This window comes from Bidens hawaiensis, unplaced genomic scaffold (assembly GCF_021521415.1).
Source record: "Bidens hawaiensis isolate Kalapana, Puna unplaced genomic scaffold, B.hawaiensis_p1.1 tig00028758_1, whole genome shotgun sequence".
NCBI classification, from domain to species: domain Eukaryota; kingdom Viridiplantae; phylum Streptophyta; class Magnoliopsida; order Asterales; family Asteraceae; genus Bidens; species Bidens hawaiensis.
In genome coordinates this window covers 21741-35902 of record NW_027505132.1, presented here as the reverse complement: position 1 = coordinate 35902, position 14162 = coordinate 21741, and the positions used below count along the sequence as shown (strand labels likewise).

Sequence of the window (14162 nt, the reverse complement as noted above, 5' to 3'; positions counted from 1 at the left end):
AGAACGAACTTCGGTGGGAGTCGTAGGCGGCTTCCAATTCTTAACAGCTTCGATCTTTGCAGGATCAACATGAATACCCTTTTCGTTAACAATGTGGCCCAAAAACTGAACTTCTTTCAACCAAAACTCGCACTTAGAAAACTTGGCATACAATTGCTCCTTTCGAAGCAAATCAAGAATGGTATGGAGATGATTCTTGTGGTCGCTCTCGGATTTCGAGTAGATCAAAATGTCATCGATGAAAACAATAACGAACTTGTCCAAATAAGGTTTACAAACACGGTTCATGAGGTCCATAAACACCGCGGTTGCGTTTGTCAACCCAAAAGGCATAACACAGAACTCGTAATGACCATAACGAGTACGAAAGGCGGTCTTGGGGATGTCATCTTCACTAACTCGGAGTTGATGATAACCCGAACGGAGATCAATCTTCTAGAAGCATGCGGCTCCTTGAAGCTGATCGAAAAGATCGTCGATTCGAGGGAGCGGATAACGATTCTTAACGGTAAGCTTGTTGAGTTCACGGTAGTCAATGCACATGCGGAAAGAACCATCCTTCTTCTTGACAAATAGCACAGGTGCGCCCCAAGGAGAAGAACTCGGGTGAATGAAACCCTTGTCCGAAAGTTCTTGGAGTTGGCTCGAGAATTCTTGCATCTCGAAGGGTGCAAGACGGTAAGGGGCTTTAGCTACGGGGTTAGCTCCAGGTATAAGATCAATTCGGAATTCGACTTGACGAACCGGAGGAAGACCAGTGACATCATCGGGAAAAACGTCGGGAAAATCATGAACAACCGGGATATCGGATAATTTCTTATCTTTTCGCTCTTTCTCTACTACCAGTGCTAGGAAGGCGACGCATTTCTTGCGCAAATAACGTTGAGCTTGAAAGCACGACATGAGGTTAATCTTAGACATTGGAGTATCACCGAAAAACTTAAGAATACGACCGTTTTTGAGGGGTATACGAATAAACTTTTCGAAGCAAACAACTTCCGCACGATTAAGAGTTAACCAATCCATCCCTACGATTACATCGAAACTACCCATTTGCATTGGAATGAGATCAATTAGAAACTCGACTTTGTTAATGACTATGACGCAATCTCTAATTACCGAGTCAATCATAATAGAATTCCCGTCGGTTACTTCTACGGTAAAAGGTCTAGACAACTTATCCCGAGGCTTATCAATAATATACGCAAAATCCAAAGAAATAAAACTCTTATCGGCACCCGTATCAAACAAAACCGAAGCATGATGATTATCAATGAGAAACGTACCATTCACCACGTCGTTAGAACTCTGAGCTTGATTCACATTCATCATAAACGCACGACCATTGGACCCTTGAGGGGTTTGAGCAACTTGGTTCAAAGGAGGAGCTTGAATTTCATTAGCTTGTGTTGACGCCGATTGAGGAGCCATGAGCTGAGGCACATGAGGTGCATGGGTTTGAGGTGCACAGGCTTGAGGTTGGTAGGTTTGCACTTGGTAGGCTTGAGTAGTGTAGTACGGTGCATGGTATACTTGGGCTTGTGGTGGATGGGTAACATAAGGTGGTGCAGGCATGACATGGGCTTGGTTAGCATGGGTGAGTAGTGGGCAGGCATTACGGAAATGATTAGGGTCTCTGCAGTGGAAGCAAGCTCGGGTATTAGGAACACCGGGCTGTGCAGGGTTAACAGCAGGTCTAGCAGTAGGGGGTGCAGACCGGGTTTGGACAACTTGAGAACCAGGCGGTGCACGGCAGGTATTGGCAAGGGGGCCGTAACGGTTGCATTGAGTGCATAACCGGCAACGAGATTGACCCGGGTGATGGCGGTTACACCTGGCACAAAGGGGATGTGGGCCAAAGTAAGCTTTCTTGTTTGGGGCATTAGGGTCATTTGGGGCTTGGTTGTTGGATTGGTTGACGGAGTAGTTTTGGTAGTTGGGCTTACGTTTTTGGTGGTTCTTGTTGAAGCGGTTGTTGTTGTTGGAGGGTTTGGCCTCAGCTTTGGCATCGGTAGAGGAGTCGGTCTTTGTCTTGTCGGGTGTGGGCTTGGAATCCTTGCGAGACAAGGCTCTATCCCGAACGTGACTATTAGTGAGGGAGGCAGCTAGGTCCATTGCCTCACCGATGGTTAATGGGTTACGACTCATTACGGCATCACGGAAAGCAAGCGGGAGACCGCGAATGTACTTTTTAATTCCGTGGGTCTCGGGGGTTACCAGATGTGGCACAATACGGCCCAGTTCGCGAAATCGGCTAGAATAAGTGGAGTTATCGCCCCCGATTTGCTTAAGATCCCAAAACCCCGCTTCCAACCTCTGCAGTTCATGTTCTGGGCAAAATTCCTTTTTCATCGCCTCCTTTAGTTCCTCCCAAGGCATAGCTACGACCAAATCCGACCCTTGGTCGTTCCTCAGGGCATTCCACCATACAACAGCTTGATCCTTAAAGCAGCTTGAAGCAAATTTGGTCCGTTTGACATCCGGACATTCACAGTGGATAAATATGTTCTCCATTTCTTCAAACCATTGGAGCAAGATGGTGGCATTTTCCTCACCATGATAAGATGGAGGCTTGGTGCTCAAGAAATTACGGAAATCATAGTTGTTGGGGGCGGCCGAGGTGGCCGAACCATTAGAGTTGAGGTTCTGGATTTGAGTGACAAGTTCAGGCATTGCAGCAGCTAACTCTCTCGTGATTCTAGCAGCCAGGCGGCGGTCACTTGAGCCAGATGAACGTTGACGACGACGGTGATCTCTGAGTGACGACATTCTACGGGAAAAATTAGAGTAAAGGTTTATGAATTGGGGGATCATATGTGTAAATAGTTATGGGGAAACAAAGTTAGTTGAAAACATTAAGTTTCTGTTAGGTTAGTTTCACGAAAATATAACGAAATGCATCTACGGACGTTGGCCTCCCATGAGCTTTCCATGGCAATTTGAATGGCCCAGCAATAATTAACGAATAAACATTTGAGTTGGACAGCCCATGAGCGTTACATGGCAATTTGATTGTCCCAACTAATTAACGAATTATCAATGCAATATAGTTTTTCGGCCCGAGGAGCGTATTTGACCGACCAAACTAAATAACGAACTAACGAAATAAAATATGGGTAGTCGGAGTATCCGACAAAAATATGGGTAGTCGGAACATCCTCAAAACCGACTGTTTTAAGGTCTAACAATAGCTCGAGGGATGCTACAACTTGGATAAACCGGCTTGGCAGGCTTGTGAAGAATTTCTGAACTAGCTTCCTTTCTTCATACGGTTGTCCAAGTGTGGCTGCTTTAGAAGAGATCACGGTTATTCTTGAGGCGTACTCGTCAATGGTTTTAGTTTCTTTCATCATCAACCCGTCAAATTCATGTATTAACGTATGAAGTCTAGCATCCTTCACACGTTTTGCACCTATATTTCTTGACTTTATGGCATCCTACATCTCTTTTGCCAAATTGAAATTACCGATTTGGAGTATCTGTTCCTCAGGAATCGACTGAAACAGAAGCGCCTTCGCGATGTTATTTTTCTTCACGTCATTAGAGCCCGGGTCAATTATATCCAAAACTCCGTGAATCCCAAAAATAACCTCCATATGCATATTCCAAATCGTGTAGTTCGTTATTGTCAAACGTGAAACGACCCGAAGATCGTCTCTTTTCCCGTTTGGTTCGCGTCACCCATCTTGGTTCTACGGCTATAAGTTATTGAAAAATACTTTGGTATAATTACTGGTTCAATTCTTTCCGGTCTACATGATTAACGCGAATTCAGCAACAGATACAAACCTATGTAATCAAGCAAAACTTGGACAATGAACAGCGTTAAACTGCTTCCAACCTATCAATTATGATTACACCTTGTCTGTCGAACTCCTTCACCTTATATTGAAAAAGTAAAGTAACTGCCAATTACTTTTCGTGAGACTTCCTCCTCACCACTCAATAATTGATGATCACTTTAATATATTATTAAAATATCAATTCAAGAAACCTAGGGGGTGTTTGGTAGAGGGAATTGAGGGGTGAGAAATGGAATTGGAAAGAATTCTCTTGTTTGTTTATGAAAGAAAGAGGTGAGAAATGGAAATAAACCATTTCCATTTCTCTGATTTTGTTTCTCTAAAAAAAGCGAAGAATTGGATTTCTAGGGTTTCATTTCTCAGTCTCACTCTCTCACGCCTCTCCCTGCTGTTCGATCTACAGCAGCAAACTCATGCCTCTCCCTGCTGTTCGATCGACTTGCAGCCTCTAATCACCCACAAATCATCTCCAATCCAAGAACCGAGTTCGTATTCGCGATCCTTGCTTCGATTCCAACGATCCTAGGTATGAAACTTTCATTTTTTCGACTTTCTTATGCTCGACCAGACGTAAACCTCGATCCAAACTCAGCTGCTGATGTCGATTGTTATCGTGGGATGTTTGTATGTTGTTGGTAATCGATTTAGATATGTTAGATTTCAATGGTTTATGTTTAATTCGACTCTTGATGAAATCTTTGATGTCTAGGTTGGGAATTGAACATTATATGGTATGAACTTGATGAGTTTGAATCATGAATTTTATGTTAGAATGATATTTAGATGCTAGGTTGAATGTTGGAACCGATAAATTGAATGTTTACATGAGTTGCTTGAATGCTGTTGCTGATGAAATCTGTAATGCTGTTTTGTTCAAACAATATTTTGATCATAACAGATGCAAATTGATCGTTTCTTGAGTCTAACATTAAGTTCAAAGAGTCTAGTTTCGAACCCCACTTGTTTCGTAATTTTTAGAGAAGTTTTGATTACCCAAACGTGAAAAATAAAACCGAAGGTCAAATCTGTTTTTGACTGACAGATTTTAGGTCCACTTCTAAAGAGCATAACTCTCTTGTTTTTGAAGTTTTAGACTTCATTCCTCTTTCTAATGAACATTTTAAGTGTCTAGAATATTTCCCAATTGGCCTTGTATGCAAATCCTGAGTAGTCAATTATTGAGAAATTTTGACATTTACAAACTCTGAACAGTAAGTTTTAGATAAATTTGATAATTAGCATTTTAGTTGAAAACCTTATGCATACTTTAAAAATTTGAGAAAAATATATAAACACCTAGAGATGTTGAAGTTTCTGTGAAAATATTTTCATAATTTATTTCAATTGTTTTGTTGATAAATAAATCTATATTTACAAACTCAAATCTGACCAAAAAACTCAGATTTCTACATATCAACAAATCATCACTTTTTACACCATTTTTTATCTAGAAATTGACTTGTAACTCACATGGAAACCTTAGGGATCTTGTATAACATTGACTTGATGTTCAATTTCATCCAAAATAACATATATATTGATGTAAACATTGGCAATTAAACAACATTCAGCAAGTCAATGAATAAAGTAGCCTGTAATCATTTTTCTTGCTTTCATGATCACTTTGTTGCTAATATTTGGATTATATTTTGGAGTTATTTGCTTTTCTTGAATTTTCTTATATTTTTATGTGTAGATGGCAAGATCACCTTCCAGACAAAGAATAGTTGCCATAGGTGCATTTTATGTCATTTATGTTACGATTCGTTGGTGGATGTTGTGTACTTATCATTTGCGTCGGTCGATTGAGTCAATGACTTTACGTACAAAATATTTAATGAGTTACCATAATAGGCGTGAAAACATGGTGAGGATGGTTTATGAAAGTGATGTTACGAGTGTTGTTAACATAAGAATGAATATACATGCATTTACAACACTTTGTGATATGCTAGAAACTAGAGGGGGACTAAAGAATAGTAAAAACATGCTAGTCGATGAGCAAGTTGCTATGTTTTTACATACCCTTGCTTATAATGCAAAGAATAGGATACTAGTCAATAGATTTCATCGGTCCGGGGAAACTGTAAGTCGGTATTTCAAGTTAGTCTTAAATGCTATATGTCGATTACACAAAGAACTCTACAAGTCACCTGTGCCAGTGCCAGATAATGAAACTGATGAAAGATGGAAATGGTTTAAGGTTAGTCAAACACATTTTTTATTAAAGATATTTTTTGCTAACATAAATTAGTAAGTAATGTTTTCTTTTAACTCAGGGTTGCTTAGGAGAATTAGATGGAACATACATTAAAGTTAAAGTCCCTGCTATTGATAGAAAACCTTATAGGACAAGAAAAGGGCAGATTTGTACTAACGTACTCGGAGTATGTACGAGAGACCTTTTATTTACGTATGTCTTAGCGGGATGGGAGGGTTCTGCAGCTGATAGTAGAGTTTTGCGTGATGCAATCAGTAGACCCAATGGTCTTAAAATAACTCCGGGTATGTGATAGACAATTTTCAAAGAATATACATAGATTTAAGTATGATAATTAACATAGAGTTTATGGTTAATTGTAGGAACATACTACCTTTGTGATGCCGGTTATACAAATGGTGAAGGATTTTTAACTCCATATTGAGGTCAACGTTATCATCTTAACGATTGGTCTCGTCCTCCTACGAATGCTAAGGAGTTCTTTAATATGAGACATTCATCGGCAAGGAATGTTATAGAAAGATGTTTCGGAATGATTAAAGATAGATGGGCTATTTTGTGTGATAACTCATATCATCCCATAGAGTCCATGCCACGTATCATCATTGCTTGTTGTTTATTGCACAATTTCATACGAACAACAATGAGTGAAGGCCCTCTTGATAACGAAATCCCAGTAAATCACACACAACCTGCAAATGACCATGACAATGTTATTTCTATGATCGAGCCCTCACAAGAATGGACCGATCGTAGAGACCTTCTTGCTAATGAAATGTTTAATAGTTGGACTGCGATGCGTGCGCAGCGTGCCAACAATGTTTCTTAGTTATGTTTGACAATTATGTATTTTTTATTTGTAGAACCAAGGATGTTTCTTATTAATGTTTATTTATGCACTTTATTTGTTTCTTATTAGTGTTTCTTGTTATATTTGTATTTGTAGTTACATGAATTATGATTTTTAATTGTATAATTATGCATTTGTACGTAGACATGGCAGATTCAAATATAGTGAGAGGAGTTACTCGGAGCAAGCATACCTGGACAAATGATGAAGATGCAAAGCTAATTGATGCATTAATGGAGATACATGCATCCGGAAAGTATGCTGGTGCTGACAATGGATTCAAACCAGGTTATTTAAATGGTGTTCAACAATTGCTAGATGTAAGTCTTCCTAACTCTGGCCTCAAAGCAGAACCACATATAAAGTCTAGGATGAAGACATGGAAGACACACTTTAGCATTGTATATGATATGGTGCATACAAGTGAGTTTGGTTGGGATGAACAAAAATGTTGTATTATTGCCGATGATAGTGTTTGGAATGAATACGTGAAGGTATATTCTAAAAAATATATTTTTTAGATTTTAAAATTTTAGTCTAATTTATTTGTAATTGTCTTGTAGTCTCACAAAGGTGCTGTGAATTTTCGTGACAAGTCATTTCCTTTCTATGACAAATTGTGTACCATATTCGGTAAGGATAGAGCTACTGGTAGTAAAGCAGTTGACCTTGGAGAAGAAGATGTTCAAGAGACGCAAAAAAACTCACCTGTTGATATTGAAGACTTTGATTTTGTTGATGAAGCCGTTCCAAATGTTGATAGATCTGAAGGACAAACAGGAAGTGTAACAAGCAAGCGCAAAAGAAGTAGAAGCACGGATGCAGATGAGATATATCGAGAGTCTTGCAAAGATATCAAGGAAGTTTTGCTTCGATTTGGGGAGATGGTGGGTGAACAACTTAGCAAAGAAGGTATGGAGGCTCGTGAAATCTATGAAAAGGTTAGTGATGAGTTGAAAGCTTTACCAGGTATCACTACGAAAAAACGGTTCAAAGCAGCTCATTTGATTGGTAAAGATGTGGATCTAGGACGTTCTTTTCTTGCGTTGACAATAGAAGAGAAAATTGAGATGGTCGAGTTGTATACCGATGGTTCAATGGGATAGTTGTGTATGGTTGAAGTATGTTTTGTATGTGAATTGGTTTTAACTATGGTTGATGTTTTTTGCTTAAAAACTATGTTTTGTATGTGAATTGGTTTGATCAATGCATATTTTGGTTGGAATTTATGCATCTTTTTATATGTTTTTTATTTTTTAATAAATATTTGTTATGAAAAAAATACTTGTGCTAATGATAAAGTTGATATAATTCTCTGTTTATTTCCTATGTACCAAACAAGAGAAATGATTCTCAGCTATATTTCTCTACTGAAATCTCTGTACTACCAAACAGAACAGTCAATTCTCATTCTCCAGACCAATTCCCTTTCTCTGCAATTCCATTTCTCTATTCCATTTCTCTACAATTCCATTCTCTGTACCAAACACCCCCTAACTCCTCACTTTATATGCTACCAATCAAGTTGATATTAATTCATATTTTGAATTAATATCAATTCAAGATATTAGTTAACAGGTTTCTTACAAGTCTGGCGTAAGTCCACCTTTCTTTTAATTGCCGATCACAACAATAGGTCCTCTTCAATTGATTGTCGGCCAGAACTCCCTCGACGCAGGTTGGTTCTGATTGCACAGAGTTGCAAATTTGCAGGTCGTCAATTGAAGGTTTGCACATGAACACGAATATTATTATTGAGATTCACAAAACTCAATTACAATCTCTAACCCCAGAGCATGAGTATTTATAATCTAACTTATAACGTTTAGACTACAACTAGAATTGCTAAATATTATGACAAAATAATTATACTAACAATTAAATCTAAGCATATTTAATTGTTTATAATTATCTACTCCTTAAATCTTGTTACTTAACCTTGCACGCCAAGTAACGGTCTTGAACCGAAATTCCCAACAATTAGTGAATCTTAATAAAAGTACGGTGGAAGTGTTCATTGTCTAAATATCAATTTTCAATTGTTAAACTAATTATTTGAAAATAACTTCTTCTATGTACCTACCGGTAATATAATACCAAAATGAGATAAACCATGCAGAAGTACAGATTCAAGTTGATATTATACTATAATACCAAAACGTGATGACGTCACTAAATCTGTTTTATAAACTAGAAACAGTGCAGGTGTGGTTCGGGTTATAAACTAGTGTGAAAGGCCCAAACGGGTTTTTTGTACACCTCTAGAAAGACACGGAAATTTTTTTGCGCATATTAACTATTGAACGCATGCATATCAAAACACTACGGTTTTCAAACAGTTACCCTTTCTTTGCACATCAAAAGACTACGCTTTCAAGCACCGACTTATTTGGTGAAACTGATTTGGTAGGATTGGGTTTGCTATCCAAAAGGGATTGCCCGTTTACCTACCATTTTATTGTAATTGTTTGGATATTATTATCTTTAAGAGATACCTCTTGATAAACAAAATTGCACGTTATACGTTAAAGATTTATCACAATTCATATTAGTTATATTATGAGCACTGCTATATTAAAAAGAAAAAAAAACGCCAACAAACAAACAAAACAAAACACAAGCATTGGATATTTGGCCTGCACAGGCAAAAGTTGTATTTTATCACCTTTGTCTTTTCAGCATCAAGACAGAAATTTATAAAAGCTACTACTTATCATTGAGAGTACCAAATAAAAATTTCTACTTCAATAACTATAGCTCATGGGTCATAAAGCATAATACTCTAGAGATTATATTCTATCATAATCAGAAAACATAGCATACACTCCATTTTATGGTGCATCAAACTCCTCCTGTAACATGTGTTCGAACTTTTCGATCTCCTCTTTCAAAGAACCCGTGATCCCCTCAAGCTTCATAGCAGTTTCTTCCAACTCCTTAAGCTCAGCTGCAACTCTCTTGACCTCATCCTCAGCACGCTTATGCTCGTTGTTCGCCTCCACATACCGCTTAAAATCCACCGCGCCTTCTGATTCAAACACAAGCGTTACAAGAGTATGTATTTTATCACGCATATTCTCGAAAGATGACAAGAATTTATCCCATATTTCATAGTCTTCCTTAGCTGTGGTACTGATCTTGCAGCTTTTGATTTTGTTAGCAATGCTTACAGTTTCGCCGATCATACCGGCTACTAACTTGTCATGCGCGCATTCAAGAACCTCATCGTGAAGGAACTCTTTCTTATGAACGCAAAGTTTATAGTAACCCATTCTAACATCACCAGGAAGCTCATGGTCAATGCAGATACCATTGACCATGATATGGAAGTCTTGGAAGGAGTTGACTTCCCAAAATACACAGGGTTTTGACAATCTGGAACATTCTAGAACATCTGGACCGCTAGGGGTTGACATTTTTTGCTTCTTCTGAAAGACTGTTAAAGAAAGAGACTCCAGATGCTTGTTTCTCTTTGTTTTAGGAGATACGGTAACTGCTATTTTCATCAATTAACTTCAAGCGTAAACACAGAAAGAATAACCAAAACCGTGTATGAAACATTGAAAACAGTTGCCTGGACTTGTTTGTTCGGTATGTGCTCCAAAACTCAGAAGGGTCAGAACATGACCTGCCTCACCCAATTCGTCGGCCCTAAATATGTACACCTACAAGAGTGAGAACATTTGAGTTAACAAAGGTTTATAAAAGCGTAACTTATAAATAACTAGCTAGAGTAATTATGCTAACTTCTACTGTTTTAAAACTAGAGTAACTATTGTTACCCTAATTCATTTTTTGTTGTATAATTACTTTATTCTGGACAGTAGAGTAATAATAGTATTTTAAGTTATTTGTATGTTTATTAGCTTTAATTTCATTTATACCTTATCCCACCCCTATAAAAGCATACATACACGATACGTAGTAATATATGAAGAGGGAAGAGATACTCGACCTTAAATTTTGTTTTTTCCACCAACTGAAAGACCAAAACGTCTTCTTCAATCAAGTTATGTCGAAGCACAAAGCTTTTCCATCCTGCGCTAAGCCCATGCTTGTATGCAATATATTTTACATTACATTTTTGACCGGTCTCATCTTCAAGAGCAATTGTAGCATCTTCTTTTGGTAGAAACGACTTGCAGAACTGAAGCGGCAGGCCCTACAGACAAGGAAAAAAGGGACGGTAACTTGTTTGGTCAGTGTTCCTAATAAATGTAGACTGGAATCATTTGAAGACAGAGCACAGAAGCATAATTCGTTAATTACCATCCAAAAACCAGTGTTGACATGTGATGCACACATTTTCTTTACACAGCTAGGTAAATTAACTCCAAGACTATCCTGGAACTCCGTTGCTCGATTCATAGCTGGAGACTTCTCTAAACTGTATGCAAAAGAGATAACAATCATGTTGGCCGTTTGATATGACGAGAGAAATAACTACAAATTAAGCAAGCCTTACCACAAACTCTGACTTGAGGGACCGCTTAGCACCTGCTGATGAAACCATAAATGGTAAGTTCCTTGCTATGTACAAGAAAGTGTTAGAAGTAATATCAACGTATGCAGGCAGGCCAACATAACAGACACAAGCTACACCTGTCCTAAAGCAACTTAACCTGTAAAATTACTATGGCACATGGTAACATGTTTGATAACAAGGGGCCTCATTTCTAAGGCGAGTAGGGGTGGATACAGGGGTTTTGAGGAGGTATCAAGGATGCCCTCAACTTTCACGGTGAAGAACAAAATCTATGTAAAAACAATAATTCTATGTTTTTATGTAAATGATATACTTTGCAACTATTATGATACAAAGTAAAAAAATAATGATGCCCCGTAATTTTTCTTATGCCCATAGGGCTCGGCCCAAGCAGAAGCAAGGCAAGAATAGGGCCGTTCAAACCGCTCGTCGCTCGAACTCGTTCGTCGCTAGCTCGGAAATTGCTCGAAAAATGCTCGCTCATTTTTGCACTCGATTGAAAACGAGCCACTCTGCTCGGTTCGGTTTGTAAACGAGCCAACCAACGAGCAAAGGTCTGCTCGGTTCGGTTCGGCTCAAATATTTTTAATTTATTTTGTATATAACTATATATGAACAAATATATAAATTTATAGACAAAACACATAAATATAAGCTTATAATTATTTTTACCCCTTTAAATTTTTCATATTCCGTCAATTTTATAATTTTATTTGTTCGATTCAAGTTTTTAGAATACTAAAAGTTTGTTTAAATGATCATTATATCTCACTTCAAACTTATTTTTTAATAAAAAATTACAATATATTACACGTTTATCTAGAAACTACTAATTTATTTATAAAAAATATATATTTACAACCTTCAAATTTGTTTTTTATTGAAAATTTTAAAATGAAAAAGAAATAAATAATGCTCGAAATCGCTCGACGTTCGTTCGAAAAATGCTCGATTCGATTTTGGCTCGTTTCGGTTTTCGCTCGGTTCGAATTTCAGCCGTTCGGTTCGGTTCGGTTCGGTTGTAAAGGACCAAGAAACGAGCAAGCCTTCGCTCGATTCGGCTCGGCTCGTGAACAGCCCTAGGCAAGAAACTTTCAAAAGTGCCTAAGTAGTCAAAGGCGCTAGGTGCAAAGGTTGCATATATCGCCTAGGAAAAAATATTTTGAAAATTTGAAGAAATTTAAGGATAAAATGATTTCTAGGAGAGAGAAAAGTTGTATTAGGTAACTATGAGATTCGTCATTTTAAATGACGGATGTCAAACAAAACGTAGACCCTGTTAGATCTTGTCTGGTAAAGTGGACGACTGCCAGGTGTTCCGCCATTTCAAATTGTGGATTACGAATATTTTATTCGTGTTTCGCCATTTGAAATGGCGAATGTCAATTTTTGTGATCCGCCAATTTGACTGACTGGCAGGTCACAATTCCTAACATAGGCTACCCCAATCTGTTAAAATGTATTTTGATGGGCATCCGTCATTTGAAATGGAAGATGTCATCTTGACATCCGCCATTTCAGATGGCAGATGTGAATAATGTACTTTCGGGCTGATTTGACCACACTATCTTTACTTTTTATTATTTATTATTTAAAAAAACGTTATTTAGAAAATAAGAAATAATAAAAAGAAAAGATAGTGTGTGATCAAATCAGCTAGAAAGTACACTATTCACATCCGCCATTTGAAATGCCGGATGTCAAGATGACATCTTTCATTTCAAATGGTGGATGTCCATCAAAATACATTATGACATGTAGGGGTAGCCTACGTTGAGAATTGTGACCTGCTAGTCAGGTGGATCACAAATATTGACATCCACCATTTCAAATGGCGGAACACGAATAAAATATTCGTAATCCACTATTTGAAATTGTGGAACATCTGGTAGTCGTCCACCTCACTAGGCAAGATCTGATAAGGCCTATGTTTTGCTTGATATCCGCCATTTTAAATGGCGGATCTTCTAGTTACAAAATACAACTTTTCTCTCTCCAAGAAACAATTTTATCCTTAAATTTCTTCCTATTTTCAAAAAATTTTCTATTGCTAAGGCACAAAGAAGAAAAAAAGATAAAGAAAAAAATGCACGTTTAACCATGCAAGTTAATAAAAGGATATATGTACATGCATACACATACTAGCTTTTATCCCGCCCACCCCACCCCACCCCACCCCATATTACAGAGTTTTTTTTTTTTTTTACATTTGTTCTTTATAAAGTATAATATTGTGAATATATTTTTTTGGATTTTAATTAAATTTAATGTAAGCAAGTTTGTAGTATACTTGACGTATTTTGATCTATTTATGTTTGTTTATGTTCATTTATGCTTATTTTTTAATGAATCATTGTAACATCCTACTATTGATAATAATAAATAAAAGAAGTTTCGTTTTTATAAATAGCGTGTTATTATTCAATTTAGTTAGATAAGAATAACATAGTATGAGCTTGGTCAATAAAAGATGAAATAAGGGATGATGATGGGCCTTAGGTACATGGGCTTAAGGGCATATAAACTCCTTTAAACCTCCCTAAAACTCTCATTTCCATCTTCTAGCCTCCCTACACACTCAAAAACACACATAAACACCTCTAATCCCTTACGGATCAGATCTGAATCCTAACCAAGAAGGGTTTGTGTTAGATCTTTGTTATACAAGCAAGAAACAAGTCTAGGTTCACGTGTTGAGCCAAACCCGAAGCTAGAAGTGAACCAAAAAGGTACGCTTTAGATTAAAGGTTATGCTTTTGAGGTCGATTTGCCCTAGGATTTGATACTAAGGCAAATCGGGCC

At 37.6% G+C, this 14162-nt stretch overlaps 1 protein-coding gene across 1 annotated transcript; it reads right to left on the bottom strand.

Annotated features, from left to right (window-relative positions):
* Positions 1–9705: 9705 nt before the first annotated feature.
* On the bottom strand, positions 9706–11416 carry LOC143610963 (B3 domain-containing protein Os01g0234100-like). Its single transcript, XM_077085300.1, has 4 exons — positions 11144–11416; positions 10830–11036; positions 10449–10539; positions 9706–10367 (listed from the first exon to the last, which is right to left on the bottom strand). Exons 1-4 carry the CDS (start codon positions 11285–11287, stop codon positions 9706–9708), a joined length of 1104 nt encoding a protein of 367 aa, XP_076941415.1. The 5' UTR covers positions 11288–11416.
* Positions 11417–14162: the final 2746 nt, after the last annotated feature.

Coding starts and splice junctions, on each gene's coding strand:
- LOC143610963 (XM_077085300.1), bottom strand. CDS start 11,287: ATGATTGTTATCTCTTTTGCATACAGTTTAGAGAAGTCTCCAGCTATG. Junction 10,540..10,829: donor TGGAAAAAACAAAATTTAAG/GTCGAGTATCTC, acceptor TCACTCTTGTAG/GTGTACATATTTAGGGCCGA. Junction 10,368..10,448: donor TACCGAACAAACAAGTCCAG/GCAACTGTTTTC, acceptor TGAAAATAGCAG/TTACCGTATCTCCTAAAACA.